Source organism: Salmo trutta, chromosome 27, assembly GCF_901001165.1.
Source record: "Salmo trutta chromosome 27, fSalTru1.1, whole genome shotgun sequence".
NCBI classification, from domain to species: domain Eukaryota; kingdom Metazoa; phylum Chordata; class Actinopteri; order Salmoniformes; family Salmonidae; genus Salmo; species Salmo trutta.
Window position 1 is genome coordinate 7515181 of NC_042983.1, and position 17128 is coordinate 7532308.

Below are 17128 nucleotides of genomic sequence, written 5' to 3' on the forward strand. Positions count from 1 at the left end.
TGTAGTTTTAGAGAAGTCTTCAGTAGCACCATGATTATATTCTTAATTACACTCCCCTACATATTTATTTGTACATTGAAGCTAAAACGTTTAATTTGGCTCTATACTCCAGTATTTGAGATCCAATGTTTCCTATAAAGGGACAGTGCAAAATGTCACCTTTTATTTGAGGGTATTTTTATACATGTGTGTTATACCTTTAGAAATTAAAGAACTTTATCTATCTAGTCCCCCCATTTTGACGGTGTCACAAGAATTTGGACAAATTCACTTTATAGTCTATTAAATTTTGTCAAGTTTAGTATTTGGTCCCATATTCCTAGCCATTCATAGAGACGAATGGTAAATAATGTAATGTGTGATTTTGGAGAAACTTTTATAAGATTCCAATGATGTTTCTGAAAACCTCTACATTAATGTGGATGCTACCATGATTACGGATAATCATGAATGAATCGTGAATAATGATGAGTAAGAAAGTTTGAGGCATAAATGTCATTCCCCAAATAAATGTGATTGGTAATGGTGAGAGGTTAGCATGTCTTTTCGAGTATGATATGTGTGTCTAACTTTCTTTTTCATCATTCATGAGTATCTGTAATCATCCACATTAATGTAGATTGAAAAAAAATATTGAACCTTTGTTTGTTTATCTAGGGAAGTAAGTTAAGAACAAATTCTTATTTACAATGACGGCCTACACCGGCCAAACCCGGATGACACTTGGCCAATTGTACAGGTAGGTGTGTTTATGCATCAGTCCTCATCAAGGCTCCATGCGTCTTCAAAAGCAGGGTACACCGTAGCCTGGCTCCCACCCTGGGATGGAAAAATACCTTGTTGTTTTGATTGAACGCGATTAGGTAATCAGGAAAGCATTACATACATTTCCTAAGTGCAAGCAATTGCAGTCATTGTAAATAATAATTTGTTCTTAATTGATTCGCCTGGATAAATACAGGTTTATAAATATATATATTATTCAGTTTCCAAAGCTAAATATAAAAACCAGTGAAGCTGGATAGGGAGGTGGCTTAAGATACTTAGACAATTTTATCAGCACCTGGGAAATGTAGCCAAGGTGAGGCAGCGTGACTGTGTGTGTGTGTGTGTGTGCATGCACCTGGTTACCCGAGTAAGGTGCAGCACAAGCCACAACCCCTATGATCTCATTCCTGTGTGCACAAAGGCTTAGTCGGTCTGCATTGTTGTGACTGGAATCAAAGAATAAGTCCCTAATAGATGGCTGTTTATTAGCTTGGCTAATGCGATTGCATTTTAGAACGAGAACAGAGACCTGCCATCCCCCAAATGTTTTTTAATTGTTCCTGCTTATTCAGCCTCCTACTTTCTTGGCGGCTGGCCCTTCTTCCATGTCTGGGGGTCGGAGAACAGGAACCCAGGCTAGGATGTTAGTCTTTACCCCCGCTGTACAGAGGTACCACCCTGGACACACAGAGGAGAGCAGCACTTTAGCCTGGGTATCAACACTCTGTGCTATTTACTTCCTGGCCAGAGCCATATACAGTCAGGTCCAAAACTATTAGCACCCTTGATAAAGTTTAGCAAAAAAGACTATACAAATCAATACTGAGCTGTATTGTACGCACACACAAAAAAAGGGGGAAATTATTTTCTACCAATACAATTTCTCTGAGAAACAGATTTTGTTTAAAAAGTAATAAAAGATAAGGGTCAAAATTATTGGCACCCTGTTTACAATACTCTAGCGCCCTCCCCTTGCGAGGATAACGACACTGAGCAATTTTCCCAAATGTTTTATGAGTTTGGAGAACACGTTGGGAGGGATCTTAGACCATTCCTCCATACTGAATCTTTTCAGATTCTTGTTATCCTTCGGCTGCTCTTATGGGCAGCCCATAAGAGCAGCCGAAAACCACAGGTTTTCAATGGGATTCAAGTCTGGAGACTGAGATGGCCATTGCAAAATGTAGATTTTTGTGTATTTTGATTAGTGCTTGGGGTTATTGTCTTGGTGGAAGATCCACTTGCGGCCAAGTGTCAGCCCTCCCGGCAGAGGCAACCAGGCTTTGGGCTAAAATGTCCTGGTACTTGGTAAAGTTCATGATGCCGTTGACCTTTAACAAGGATCCCAGGACCAGTGGAAGCAAAATGGCGCCGTGACATCAAAGATCCACCACCATATTTTACTGTAGGTATGAGTTATTTTTTTGTATACAGGTATGCTTCCATTTTGATGCCAAACCCACCACTGGTGTGCGTAGACAAAGAGGTATATTTCCATGTCATCTGACCATAGAACCTGTTCTAATCCAAGTGCCATTGCCGTTTATCAAACTCCAGGCTGTGCTATGGTCAGATGACATAAAAATAGAGCTCTTTGGCCATGCACACCAGTCTGGCGACAAAAAACGGAAGCATACAGTGCATTTGGAAAGTATTCAGATCCCTTGACTTTTTCCACATTGTTACATTACAGGCGTATTCTAAAATTGATTAAATACATTCTCATCAATCCACACACAATACCCCATTATGGCATAGTAAAAACAGAAATACCTTATTTACATAAGTATTCAGACCCTTTGCTATGAGACTCGAAATTGAGCTCCGGTGCATCCTGTTTCCATTGATCATCCTTGAGATGTTTCTACAACTTGATTGAACATGATTTGGAAAGGCACAAAACTGTCTTTTATAAGGTCCCATAGTTGACAGTGCACGTCAGAGCAAAAACCAGGAATTGTCCGTTGAGCTCTGAGACAGGATTGTGTCGAGGCACAGATCTGGGGAGGGGTACCAAAAAATGTCTGCACCATTGAAGGTTCCCAAGAACACCGTGGCCTCCATCATTCTTACATGGAAGAAGTTTGGAAGCACCAAGACTCTTCCAAGAGCTGGCCGCCCTGCCAAACTGAGCAATTGGGGGAGACGGGCCTTGATCAGGGAGGTGACCAAGAACCTGATGGTCACTCTGAAAGAGCCCAAGAGTTCTTCTGTGGAGATGGGAGAACCTTCCAGAAGGACAACCATCTTTGCAGCACTTTATGGTATAGTGGCCAGATGGAAGCCACTCCTCAGTAAAAGGCACATGACATTCTGATTTGAGTTTGCCAAAAAGCACCTAAAAGCACTCTCCGACTATGAGAAAAAAGATTCTCTGGTCTAATGAAACCAAGATTGAACTATTTGGCCTGAATACCAAGCGTCACGCCTGGAGGAAACCTGGCACCATCCCTACAGTGAAGCATGGTGGTGGCAGCATCATGTTGTGGGGATGTTTTTCAGCAACAGGGACTGCGAGACTAGTCAGGATCGAGGCAAAGATGAACGGAGCAAAGTACAGAGAGATCCTAGATGAAAACCTGCTCCAGAGCGCTCAGGACCACAGACTGGGGCGAAGGTTCACCTTCCAACAGGACAACAGGACAGAGCTTGAGAGGTTCTGCAGAAAATAATGGGAGGAACTTCCCAAATAGAGGTGTGCCAAGTTTGTAGCTTCATACCCAAGAAGCATCGAGGCTGTAATCGTTGCCAAAAGGTGCTTCAACAAAGTACTGAGTAAAGGGTCTGAAAACGTATGTAAATGTGATGTTTTTTATTTTTAATACATTTGCAAAAATGTATAACTTGTTTTTGCTTTGTCATTATGGGGTATTGTGTGTAGATTGATGAGAAGAAAAAAAATATTGAATCCATTTTAGAACAAGGCTGTAACAAAATGTGGAAAAAGTCAAGGGGTCTGAATACTTTACGAATGCACTGTATGCAGAAAAGTACCTCATGTTAGCATTTGGTCCTAAATTCGCAAAGGTAGTCAAGTGGAAAGAAACATGCTGAGGAAGTATCCTGTCACTCAAGTGTTGATGGCAGGAGGAAGTCAAAAGTTATTACAGCAGTGTCTACCTTTATGAAACAGTAGACTCAAAACAATGACAATCTTCATCCAGGGAGAGAACAATGGAACCAACCAATAGAAGTTCAAACCTGCCAATCATTTGAGGTGGTGTATTTGTGGCATTAGCCTACTTCAACTAAAAAAGATAAGCAAAGATTAATTCAAATGTAAAAAATGACTCTGTGACAAGTTGCGCTGCCACATTCTGACAACTTACATTTTATTTAACCTTTCTTTTGACAGGGAGTCCTGCTGAAACCAAGGTCTGTTTTACAATTGAGCCCTGTAATTACAAAAATATACACATACAATATGAAACAGTACAATAAGTATGTACGGCATTAGGTGGATAGACTAACAGCATAACTAGTTCAGTATTTCCTCTGATTAACATTAGTGGAAGGCGACAGTGTTCCTTGCCCTGTCATATTATCTATGCCGACTATATACCATAAACTGACAATGCGTCAGCTATCTACTGATAGCATCGTCAGGATCCTGATAATGTGGGCAGGATGTGTGGCCAGGGTATTATTCATTTGGAACCAAACGGAAGCAAACGGGTAGAAACAGGAAGGGACCTACCGGGTTTTCCGTCGCAAAACATTTTGCTATGATTCGCTAGAATGAGCACTAATGAATACGATCCAGGTCTCAGAGACCTTGCTTCATCTTAGGAACAATATGACTGCACATGAGCCGATTTACATGAACATGCGTAAGGTATTGATAATGAATTAACATAATATTGATATGCTGATAACACTATACATTCTTAGTGCTTTCAGAAGGTATTCCCACCCCTTTGACTTTTTCCACATTTTGTTGTGTTACAGCCTGAATTTAAAATAGATTTATTTTGTCACTGGCTTACACACAATACCACAATGTCAAAGTGGAATTATGTTTTTTACATTTTTACAAATTAATTAAAAATGAAAAGCTGAAATGTCTAAATGAGGCAGTGACTGAATTGAGAGAGAACATGCAGGGTATTCTACACCATTAATAAACTAATTCAAATTGAATAGCATATTAAAATGCATCTAAAACTAACTGAATGTATCATTGGACCAATTGCTTTTTATGGCAGCGAGGTATGTGGTCCACTTGCGAAACAAGATTTCACACAATGGGACAAACACCCCATTGAAACCCTGCATGCGGAGTTATGCAAGATTCTCCTACATGTCCAGAGTAACACTAAGAACAAAACATACAGGGCAGCATTCGGGCAATATCCACTAATAATAATAATAATAATTTTTTTAAAAGAGCTTTGGAAACATCTAAAATACACTGACACCCTCTCATATCATTACCAAGCCCTGCAATGCTAAGAGGTAAGCAAAGAAAATAGTACCTTATCCAGCTGGTCCTGGGACTGAGTTCACAAACCTGTTCTACGAACACACCGAAGCCTCAGGACCAGAACATCACATCAATCAACCAAATTATAACAGGGTCAAAACAAAACTACATCACTTATTGGGAAACACAAGCACAAAGCAAAATGAAGTGCTACCTGGCCCTAAATTGACAGTACACCATGGCAAACTATTTGACCATGGTTACTGATCAAAACCTTAGAAAAACCTTGACAAAATATAGACTTGATGCTATTGAGAAGGGTAGACACAGGAAACTTGGCTCCCTGTAGAGAACAGGTTGTGCAGTCACTGCACCCCTGCAGAACCTGAGACAGAGCTGACAATATGTAAAAAATATAATGCAATTGGAGAGTTCACCCCCCCCCCCCCCCAAAGAAATTTGTTGAAAAAAATCATTGAAGGTTTCCACGACCTCTCTGAGAATAGGCTACCCGTCCTGTTGGGGGAGGACGCAGAGAGCTGTGGGTTGGCAGCGCACTACATTGCTGCCTGCCATAAAATGAGGGACAGGAGTAGCAATGTTTCCATGAACTTGTCCAGTGATGTTTTTGTAGATATTTGGATAGTTGGCATAGAAAATAGATGTGACAATTGTCTGCTACGGTGCTTTTCCTTTGAACTGTCGTGTGTCTATAAAAACAGCTGGAGGTAATGCCGTCAACCCCCCCCCCCCCCCAACGACTTTCTTGCAAAAAATAGTGGTCGAAGTGTTTACATTATCCATTTAGGCAAATTGCGCATTAATAAATTGCCGACAGCCCGTATGCCCTCCCACCTATCTGTTTCTCGTCTCGGGTAGCTCGCAGAAGATAGAATGCAAGAATTTACTTTTCGCCATTTTCAAATAATTCTCATGTGCCAACGTATCGCCACAGCCAGTACCATGGTGAAACTTGCACAGCTGTCGATATGAAATAATTGGACGGGGAAACTTGCATCCAGCCAACCAGAAAGCAAGGCGAAGCAATTCAGGCATTCTTCAAAGTCAGGACAATCCTTGTCCTGCAAAGAAACATTTATTTAGCAAGCTTGGCATCACGTGCCCCGCGTACCTTAAATTATTCGGCAATCATAATTTATTTGAAAAAAAAAACCGCCACAGTTTCCATCCTCATTGCCACAATACAGAGAGTTATACACAAAAGAAAATCCACCCGTCGAACAGATAAACAATGTCGATCTTTAGAAAATGTGACATTGTTTTTGTCGATTTAAACCTGGGTCAATGGCAACCTGCCTAGTGACAGACCAACCAACTGTTATCTACTTATTGATTTTCTTATTGATTTACATTTCTAATACAACCCCATCCCCCCGCAACCCTTGATTATTATTGTTACTGATGGTCCTGTTTGTGACAATATTTATTACCTTTAAGGATGTTGTTATAATCCCACAACACCCCCCCCCCCCAAAAAAAGAAAAAATGACACCCTTGCCTTTCATGAACCAACACTTGCACTATACTTTCCCCCCTCCTACTAGCACTGACGTTAATGATTGCTACTTTGAGGAAAAATGTACTTACTATGACTGAGATAGGTGGTTGTCCCATCTAGCTATCTTAAGGATGAATGAACTAACTAAGTCGCGCTGGATAAGAGCATCTGCTAAATTACACTTTTTAAAATATATTGTTAATGAATCATTCCATTTGTAATAAGTACATTGTTACATTATGCCAATAAAGAAAATGGGACAAACACCAAATTGAGACTGCATGCAGAATTAGGCCGATACCCGTTAATTTTCAAAAATCCAGAAAAGAGCCGGTAAATTCTACAACCACCGAAAAGGAAGCGATTCCCAAACCTTCCATAACAAAGCCATCACCTACAGAGAGATGAACCTAGAGAAGTGTCCCCTAAGCAAGCTGGCCCTGGGACTCTGTTCACAAACACAGACCACACAAAGCCCTAGGGCGGCAGCACAATTAGACCCAGCCAAGTCATGAGAAAACAAAAAGATAATTACTTGACACATTGGAAAGAATTAACAAAAAACAGAGCAATGCTAATTGGTCCTAAACAGAGAGTACACAGTTGCAGAATACCTGACCACTGTGACTGACCCAAAATTAAGGAAAGCTTTGACTATGTACAGACTCAGTGAGCATAGCCTTGCTATTGAGAGAGGCCGCCGTAGGCAGACCTGGCTCTCGAGAAGAGCCAGGTCTGAGCTGCACTTCCTAAACTCCTGCCAAATGTATGACCATATTAGAGAAACATATTTCTCTCTGATTACACAGACACACAAAGAATTCTAAAACAAATCAAATGTTGATAATCTCCCATATCTATTGGGTGAAATACCAGTGTGTAATCTCCTCAGCAAGATTTGTGACCTGTTGCCACAAGAAAAGGGCAACCAGTGAAGAACAAACACCACTGTAAATACAACCCATATTTATGTTGATTTATTTTCCCTTTTGTACATTAACTATTTGCACATAGTTACAACACCATGATATGACATTTGACATTTGATATGTCTCTTCCTTTAGAACTTTTGTGAGTGTAATGTTTTCTGTTCATTTTATATTGTTTATTTTATCATCTATTTCACTTGCTTTAGCAATGTAAACATGCCAAATAAAGCCAGTTGAATTGAGAGAGTGAGAGAGAAGAGCGAACCCTAAATCAACAGCTTTCTATTTCTCACCTATCCACCAGGGGACATGTGACAGCACCCTCGGGCCCTATAGGGACATATAAAGGGCCCTTACATAAACGTCCCCTAACTGGTCTGCGGGTGAAGGTTCACATCACTGGGCATAAACAAAGTACAGATGTAGGGTCTTATTTTGATCACTCTTTTGTTGCTGAGAATTTTCTTGTACTACAGGAAATGCAAACTAGAGTAGTCAAGGTTTAAAAAGGCTTCTAAAATTTGTAATTTCCACTTTAAAGTGTGACTTGATTTGCCAGAATAACAAATGCCCATTAATTATAATCCACATAATTCACATTTCTTGTTGCTGCAGGATTATTTTCCTGCTGTAGCAAACTGGCTCGAATTAAGACGGCATCTGAGTTTGAGTTTATTTTTACTTGGACGGTGCACAATAATCAACGTTTCAGTAAAACTGCCGGTTTTAACCAGCCGGCTAATTTTCAACCTCAGTCCCTGGGCAGGTTATTAAAAACAATTACAATAACAATACAGACAATCGATGAGCAGTGAGCACACGCAGAGCAACATAGGGCAAGCAAGATGTAGCATGCAGACAGAGCAACATAGCGCAACAAGACAAAATCCATAAAAGCAACAAAGCATTTCCACACCTCACAAGCTACAGACAACATGGAAAGCAGCAATACACAACTAGGGATTATGTTCACAATTCTGATTGGCCTTTGGCCATGGCTTCATGTTTTTTGTGAAAGTGTGATAGGTGGTGCAGTTGTGTGTGTCTGATGGCAGTGTATTCCAAACATGGGAAGCTCTCACAGAGAAAGAAGATTGACTAAAGGTGCTACTCCTTAAGGGAACTATACAGTCACCTCTCATGGCAGACCTTGTGGATCTGCTGCCATATGTTTGGGTTTTCTGTTTAACAAAAGTACTGAGTGGAGGGGAAGTGTATTGCACACAATTTTTCCAACTCAGGAGCTCATGCTTTCTGAGGATGTAACAGTGATGATGGCTATTGGGCTTCCTATCAAGCACTTTGAGAGCCTGTTTGTAGACAGACTGGATGGGTTTTAATGTTGTACAGCAAGCTTGGGCCCAACTAGTCAAGCAGTATGTTAAGTGGGGGAGTATCATAGATTTGAAGTACAGTTTTGCTACCTCTGTAGTCAAACAATGTTGTATTAATCGGAAATTAGCTAGGTTGAATGTGGTTATTTGAGTTACCTTTTTCACCTGCGTTTTAAAAGAGAAGTTGGAATCAAGTATGATGCCAAGGTACTTAAAATCAGATACCACCTGGAGCATCTCCCCTGACACATAGACATCTGGCTCAGTAGCATCAGTTGCCCTCTTTGTGAAGAACATGCAGACAGTTTTTTTCACATTGAGATGCAAACATGAGTCACTGAGCCACTTTGTAACCTGGACCATTACAGTAGTGAGTTCTTGTGCAGCTTGTTGTTTGCTCTTTGCATGCACATATATCATTGTACCATCTGCATACATTTGAACTTCAGACCCAGCACAGACAGAAGGCAGATCATTAATGTACATACTGAACAGGAGGGGCCCCAGTATTGACCCTTGGGGCACGCCCACGTCATAGCTAAGAGCGGGCGACAGCTCATTGCTCACTCTGACACGCTGAGTTCTGCCTTCAAGGTATGATTTCATCCATCTCAAGCCATTGCTGGAAAAGTTGAACTTGGACAATTTTGTGATGAGAACCTCATGGTTAACAGTATCAAAAGCCTTCCTTAGGTGCAGAAACACAGCCCCAACAACGCCCCCTTTGTCCATCTTGGACTTCATATTTTCCAGAAGAAAGCAGCTGGCTGTTTCTGTGGAGTGTTTTGCTCTGAAGCCAAACTGCATGGAGAGTAATGTGAAGGAGCTATTGTTGAGGTGGGCAATCAGTTGTTCTGCTACACACTTTTCAACAGCCTTCGACACCACAGGAAGTATACTAATGGGCCTGTAGTTACTCACGTCAGCAGGGTCACCCGATTTAAAGATTGACGTTATTATCGCGGACTTCCAGACCCTTGGAAATACCCCCTGACCAATAGATGTGTTGGTGACCTTAGTAATGGGGCCAATGAGTGACTCTGGGCTGGACTCTACCTTTCTTAAAAACTACAAACATATCTTTGGCTTTAGCGTTCTTTAGTGAGCTAATCACCTTGTTCCCCTCTGAAGACCGGTTGAGTGTCATTCACTAGCACTGAGCCCAAGAAACAAGTGGAGGGGTTCTGTGTCAGTACCCTGACAGAGTCAACAAACTACGAATTGAAGGCTATTGCTATTTGGATTGCATCCTGTGTTAGATTGTCATTCACCGTGATTTCTAGTCTTTTTGCAGTGTTACTATGCTCTTTCCCTGTTCACTTTTTTAGATTCTCCCAGATCAATTTAGAATTTCCCTTTGCTTCACCAATTATGTTAATAAAAAAGTTTGCCTTGGCCTGTCTGATTTTCTTTCATCACCTTATTTCTCAACATGGTAAACCTACATCTGTCATGCTCTAATTTGGACTTTAGGGATGTTTTTAGAGCATTATCTCGTTCTTTCATCAGTTTCCAGATTTCTCCATTTAGCCAAGGAAGAGTGCTCTTTTGGCCAGGTTTGGATTTTCTTTAGGAAGCCATTTATTGTAGTCTGGATTGTGGATAGAAAAACCTGACTATCAGCTTCCACATCTGTATCGGACAAGAGATCATTCCAGTTAATTCCATTAATTGCGTTTTTCAAAATATTTTTTGTTCATTCTTAGGTATTCTGAGTTGATCAGGCTTTCTAACAGTAGAGGTTAAACCTGTTCTGTAACACTACAACTACCACAATGCCACATAGTCCCTTCAATTTTCCAGCTCTAGTGCCTCAAATTTCCTGAAAATAGCCCTCCATACTAAAAAAGAATATCACTCCATACATTTCCAAAGACAGTGTCCTTCACTGTCCAATTGCCCATGTTATCAGTAGCAGTTCAAGCATGCCCAGATGTTTTTCAAATCACTTACAGCCCAAAGGGACAGTGATATGATCCCAATGGTTTAATTAGCTGATCTAATTTGGTGTAAACCAGGTGGGTATCCTGCCTGCCTGAGCTGTGTTGGCACTCCCAGGGAATAGAGGCTAGTTCCCAGGCAATGCCACGGTCTCTTGGTGTGCCTGAGGGAGGTACATGTATCTAAAGGCATGACACGGAGGTTGTTGTTGTATCTCTCCAGCTGTGGTGTTAATTGGCCTACCTGGCTGTAGCTAAAATGTGCTCATATCTTGGCGACCACCGGCCAGATAGGACCTCTGTGACCTGAGGTGTGTGTGCATGAGTGCGTGTGTGCGTACGGCACACTCACCCTGCAGAACCTAGATGCATGAGCCAGACTTCAGATCACAGAGCTGTACTTTCTGGTCTTTGGTACCCACTGAGAACACACAGATCAAGGGATTCATTGAGAGGTTACATACATGACTAAGACAAAGGAAAAACATCTTTACTTTCACTTTGTGTATAAATGCTTTGTAACCGAGAGGAGAAACTGGAGGCCCTGGTTCTCTCAGATGAGACAGGAGTGTAGCTATATACGAGAGCACTTATACCAGCCATTGATATACATGAGCTCACAACACAGATCATTATTCACACAGAGGGTGTGAGCAGTCAGGGAGCAAGATAATTGACAGAGATAGACACAAGATAACCAGGTTTGAGTCAATTATTTTGAAACCCGGCAGAAATGAAATTATAATTTTGGTCCGAGTAGCACCAGGGGGGTGGGCGGACAAAGGGAGAGACAGTAACATTGAGAAAGTCAGAGAAAAACACACGCACAGAAAGAGAGAGAGCGAGAGACCCTTTGAAATGCATTGAGAGAGCGATGAGGAAAGAGAGCAGTGTGGGTGTTAAACAAGTGATTTGGCAGGTATGTACAACCAGTCTGTCCTGCTCTGTCAGCAGGGGGGGCACCGCCTGGATTCCTATCATGTCTATCTAAACTGTTCCAGAGTCATTTCCAACTCCTGAGACCCCAAGGGGTATACACTTTGTTAACCCACCACACTGATATTTCACAATCAGCCGTCATGCTAACAGCTTTCACAATCTGTGGAGAGGATCATTGCTGCAGGCCTTGCATCAGAACAGAGGTATGCTGTGGAATGAGCATAGCAAAAGGGGCAAATGAATACCTTGTTGATAGGTTTACAGAATGCCTGGAGAGTAGAGCCAATGTTCCTTCTTAGATTATATCAGTAAGACAGACTGTTCCCTTGTAGCGTCAGCTGTGTTCTTTGTGTCAGTTGGCCTGTCTAGTTGTGTCCATTCTTTTTTTTCTAATAGGTTTTTATTTTATGCACTTTGAGATTATTCTGTATAATGAAAAGAGCTTTACAAATGTAATAACTGATTATTATAAAGAGTAAATAATGTTTTAAGCTCACAAACTTGCTATTATTGGTCTGATTGGTCAAAATACTAATAATTGGGGGAAAAAAATCAGAATTGGGCTGCATAAACGCAGCAACACACACACACACACCTGCAATGAGGCTGTGTTTCCTGGAGATGGGGGACATGTGGTGGCAGTAGACGTTCCCTTCAAACTGGAACACTTCATTGGGCTACAGACACACAGGAAGGAGAAGGAACTATCAGCTTCAGTTCAACGTGAACATAAACCTGATATCTATGTGCTGTAGAGAGACAACAATACTGTTCGGTCAGCCGGCCAGCATGACAGGAAAGAACACTGCCGTGACTGACACAATGGGACCAGGAGACAGAAATGAAGAATGTGTCTGTGAGACTGGGAGAGAGATGGAGGGGAGGAATGGAGGGGAATGGAGGAGAGCAGAGAAGGACATGGCAGTGTGGGAGAACAGAGCACGGCAGGGGACTAAGAGGCTGGAGGAAGGCAGCAGAGCGACAGTTACAATGCAAATCCATCTGCAAACACAAGTGCCCTCTCTGGTGCCTTGGCTGCCACTGTGTGCCAGTACTAGCAAGGGCTGACCCAATGGGTACACACAGAGGGGGCTCTGTCTCAACACACTGTCACATACACTTATCTCTTAACCATTTATGGGCTCAGAAAATGTCAGTTGAATATAAATGACATACAATGCTGATGCTTATCGAGGACATAGCTAACCCACGCACACATTCTGTAGCTAGCTAGACCTTTTCTATTATACAAGGCACTTCTTATCTGCTTAAGTGTGGTGCAGGTACTGGATACTGATTCCTGGATCTGAATTCCTGTGTGTGTGTATGTTTTACTGTCCTTTAGCTGACCCTTTGAGGTAACCATGGCACCAGTGTAACTCTAGCTCAGCATAGAGCGCACCATATGAGGCAGAGATAGAGACGGAGTGTGCTAGAGAGCGAGAGAGAAAGAAAGTGACAGACAAAGGATGTATGTGAGAGAAAAACAACGGAAGAGAAAGAGTATGTAGGTATACCTTTTAGTGTCTGTGTCCCAGGCCTTCATGGTTTTGTCGAAGGAGCTGGACACAATTATGCCCGTGTCGTACGGGTACCACTGCACACTGAACCTGTGGACATACCGACTGGACCTGCAGAGCCTCTCTCACACACACTCGCTGTCTCTCACACACTCGCTCTCTCTCACACACTCGCTCTTTCTCACATACTCGCGTTCTCTCTCACACACTCGCTCTCTCTCTCACACCGCATTTGTAACATCACAGGCTCTAGTTTGATGTAATCTTGACTATTGCCCAGTGATATGGTCAAGTGCTGAGCAGCAGTCTTGCCCTTCAATGTACACATTGGGCTAATGTCAACAGTATGTACAGTACCAGTCAAAAGTTTGGACACACCTACTCATTCGAGGGTTTTTCTTTATTTTTACAATTTTTTACATTGTAGAATAATAGTGAAGACATCAAAACTATGAACAGTTTTGCACACTCTTAACTAGCTTCATGAGGAATGCTTTTCCAACAGTCTTGAAGGAGTTCCCACATATGCTGAGCACTTGTTGGCTCCTTTTCCTTCACTCTGCGGTCCAACTCATCCCAAACCCTCTCAATTGGGTTGAGGTCGGGTGATTGTGGAGGCCAGGTCATCTGATGCAGCACTCCATCACTCTCCTTCGTCAAATAGCCCTTACACAGCCTGGAGGTGTGCTTTGGGTCATTGTCCTGTTGAAAAACAAATGATAGTCCCACTAAGCGCAAACCATATGGGATGGCGTATCGCTGCAGAATGCTGTGTTAGCCTTGCTGGTTAAGTGTGCCTTTGAATTCTAAATAAATCACTGACAGTGTCACCAGAAAAGCACCCCCACACAATCACACCACCTCCTCCATGCTTCACGGTGGGAACCACACATGCAGCGATCATCCATTCACCTACTCTACATCTCACAAATACACAGTAGTTGGAACCAAAAATCTCAAATTTGGACTCATCAGACCAAAGAACAGATTTCCACCGGTCTAATGTCCATTGCTCGTGTTTCTTGACCCAAGCAAGTCTCTTCTTTTTGGTGTCCTTTGGTAGTGGTTTCTTTGCAGCAATTTGACCATTAAGGCCTGATTCACACAGTCTCCTCTTAACAGTTGATTTTGAGATGTCTGTTACTTGAACTCTGTGAAGCAGTTATTTGGGCTGCAATTTCTGAGGCTGGTAACTCTAATGAACTTATCATCTGTAGCAGAGGTATCTCTGGGTCTTCCTTTCCTGTGGCAGTCCTCATGAGAGCCAGATTCATCATAGCGCTTGATGGTTTTTGCGACTGCACTTGAAGAAACTTTAAAAGTTCTTGAAATTTTCCGCATTGACTGACCTTCATGTCTTAAAGTAATAATGGACTGTCGTTTCTCTTTGCTTATTTGAGCTGGACTTGGTCTTTTACCAAATAGGGCTATCTTCTGTATACAACCCCTAACTTGTCATAACACAACTGATTGGCTCAAACGCATTAAGGAAAGAAATTCCACAAATTAACAAGGCACACCTGTTAATTGAAATGCATTCCAGGTGACTTCCTCATGAAGCTGGTTGAGAGAATGCCATAGTTTTGATGTCTTCACTATTATTCTACAATGTAGAAAATAGTAAAAATAAAGAAAAACCCTTGAATGTGTAGGTGTGTCCAAACTTTTGACTGGTACTGTATGACAGTCTCTCTTGACTCAAAGTAGAGGAGAGATTGACTCCATGTTCTTATAAGAAATATTGTGTTACATTTCTGTATAATCCACTTACAATGCATTCCGAAAGTATTCAGATTTTGTCATGCCAAATTTGTTACGTTATAGCTTTATTATAAATGGATTCAATCGTTTTTTCCCCCTGATCAATCTACACACAATACCCCATAATGACAAAGCAAAAACAGGTTTTTAGAATGTTTTACAAATTGATATTAAAAAAATAAGTATTCAGACTCAGTACTTTGTTGAAGCACCTTTGGCAGTGATTACATCCTCGAGTCTTCTTGGGTATGAAGCTACAAGCTTGGCACACCTGTATTTGGGGAGTTTCTCCCATTCTTCTCTGCAGGTCCTCTCAAGCTCTGCCAGGTTGGATGGGGAGCGTCACTGCGCAGCTATTTTCAGGTCTCTCCAGAGATGTTTGACCGGGTTCAAGTCTGGGCTCTGGCTGGGCCTTATCAAGGACATTCAGAGACTTTTCCCAAAGCCACTCCTGTGTTGTCTTGGCTATGTGCTTAGGGTCGTTGTCCTGTTGGAGGTGAACCTTCGCCCCAGTATGAGGTCCCTTCTCCCCCGATTGCTCAGTTTGGCCTGGCGGCCAAATCTAGGAAGAGTCTTGGTGGTTCCAAACTTCTTCCGTTTAAGAATGATGGAGGCCACTGTGTTCTTGGGGACCTTCAATGTTGCATACATTTTGTGGTACCCTTTCCCAGATCTGTGCCTTGACACAATCCTGTCTCAAAGCTCTATGGGCAAATCCTTCAACCTCATGGCTTGGTTTTTGCTCTGACATGCACTGTCAAATACACACACTACTGCTTGCACACTCAGTGGCAGATAAGTGCTTTCGAGGAAGCACAATAGCACGAGTAAAATCAAATCAATGTTTATTTGTATCATGAAATATGAAATCTCTCTTCACTCTGTCATTGGTAGTTGGTCTGACAATATGACAATTGAGAACATTATTTTATGATTACCATATCGCCTAGGCCTATAACGTAATGCATGCTTCCCTCAAAACCTGATTTCAACAACTTGATACATGAGCAAGCAACCTACAACTCAACATGGACATGTGTTGCCTAGGTAGCACATCTTTAGAGTCCTCCTGGTGCTGTTGGAAGCTAACCCTCTCCTCTTGGCTGTTCTGTAACATGCTATGTAGAGGGGCAGATGGAGTGGTTGTGGTGATTTGACCTGGAGAACAAAAGCAGGAAACCACAGTACACCTGTAAAGCAGTGTGCATGGTACACACCCCCGATGGCACCATCACTATAACTGTGTACTTCACTAAATATTGGTGGACAGGACAGGAGTCTCACCCACTCCTGTCCACCAATATTTAGTGAAGTACACAGTTATAGTGATGCTGCCATCTAGTGGGTGCCATCGGGGGTGTGTACCATGCACACTGCTTTACAGGTGTACTGTGGTTTCCTGCTTTTTTTTTGCTCATGTATCAAGTTGTTGAAATCAGGTTTTGAGGGAAGCATGCATTACGTTATAGGCCTAGGCTATATGGTAATCATAAAATAATGTTCTCAATTGTCATATTGTCAGACCAACTACCAATGACAGAGTGAAGAGAGATGTCATATTTCATGATACAAATAAACATTGATTTGATTTTACTCATCAGGAAACGAGCATCCTTCAAACTCACGTATAAAAGGGAATCCATCAGAGAAACAATAGAATAGTGTTCACAGATGGGCTGATGATTTGGCCAACTTTCCCCCTCACTGTTGACCCTGCCCGTCTCAGGCAAAGTGTGTCGTCAAGTCCAGCCTGTCTTGCTGTTAGAAACCCAAACAACTTCCCTCAATATATGTATATTTCAATAATTTAGCTAGCTAGCATGACTGTTTGTTATGGTTGTTCTAAAGCTAGCATAGCATAATTAGCTTGGCTAACCATGTACAAATTCAATATAGTTAACGTTAGCTACTAAGCCAGTTTTGCTAACGTTTTTTGTGTAAATAAATCTCTGTGATCTGGATTTATAAAAGTCAATATAAATAATTTGAATCAGT

At 41.8% G+C, this 17128-nt stretch overlaps 1 protein-coding gene across 1 annotated transcript in view; it reads right to left on the reverse strand.

The window, feature by feature from the left end:
- Positions 1–13761, reverse strand: part of LOC115164229 (elongation of very long chain fatty acids protein 7) — a 36540-nt gene extending 22779 nt beyond the window's left edge. The window contains exons 1-3 of the mRNA XM_029716496.1: positions 13370–13761; positions 12448–12529; positions 11266–12060 (exon numbers count right to left, since the gene is read on the reverse strand). Of these exons, the coding sequence (XP_029572356.1) occupies positions 11266–11285 (20 nt within the window). The 5' untranslated portion in view covers positions 11286–12060; positions 12448–12529; positions 13370–13761. The remainder of the gene's footprint in view (positions 1–11265; positions 12061–12447; positions 12530–13369) is intronic.
- Positions 13762–17128: the final 3367 nt, after the last annotated feature.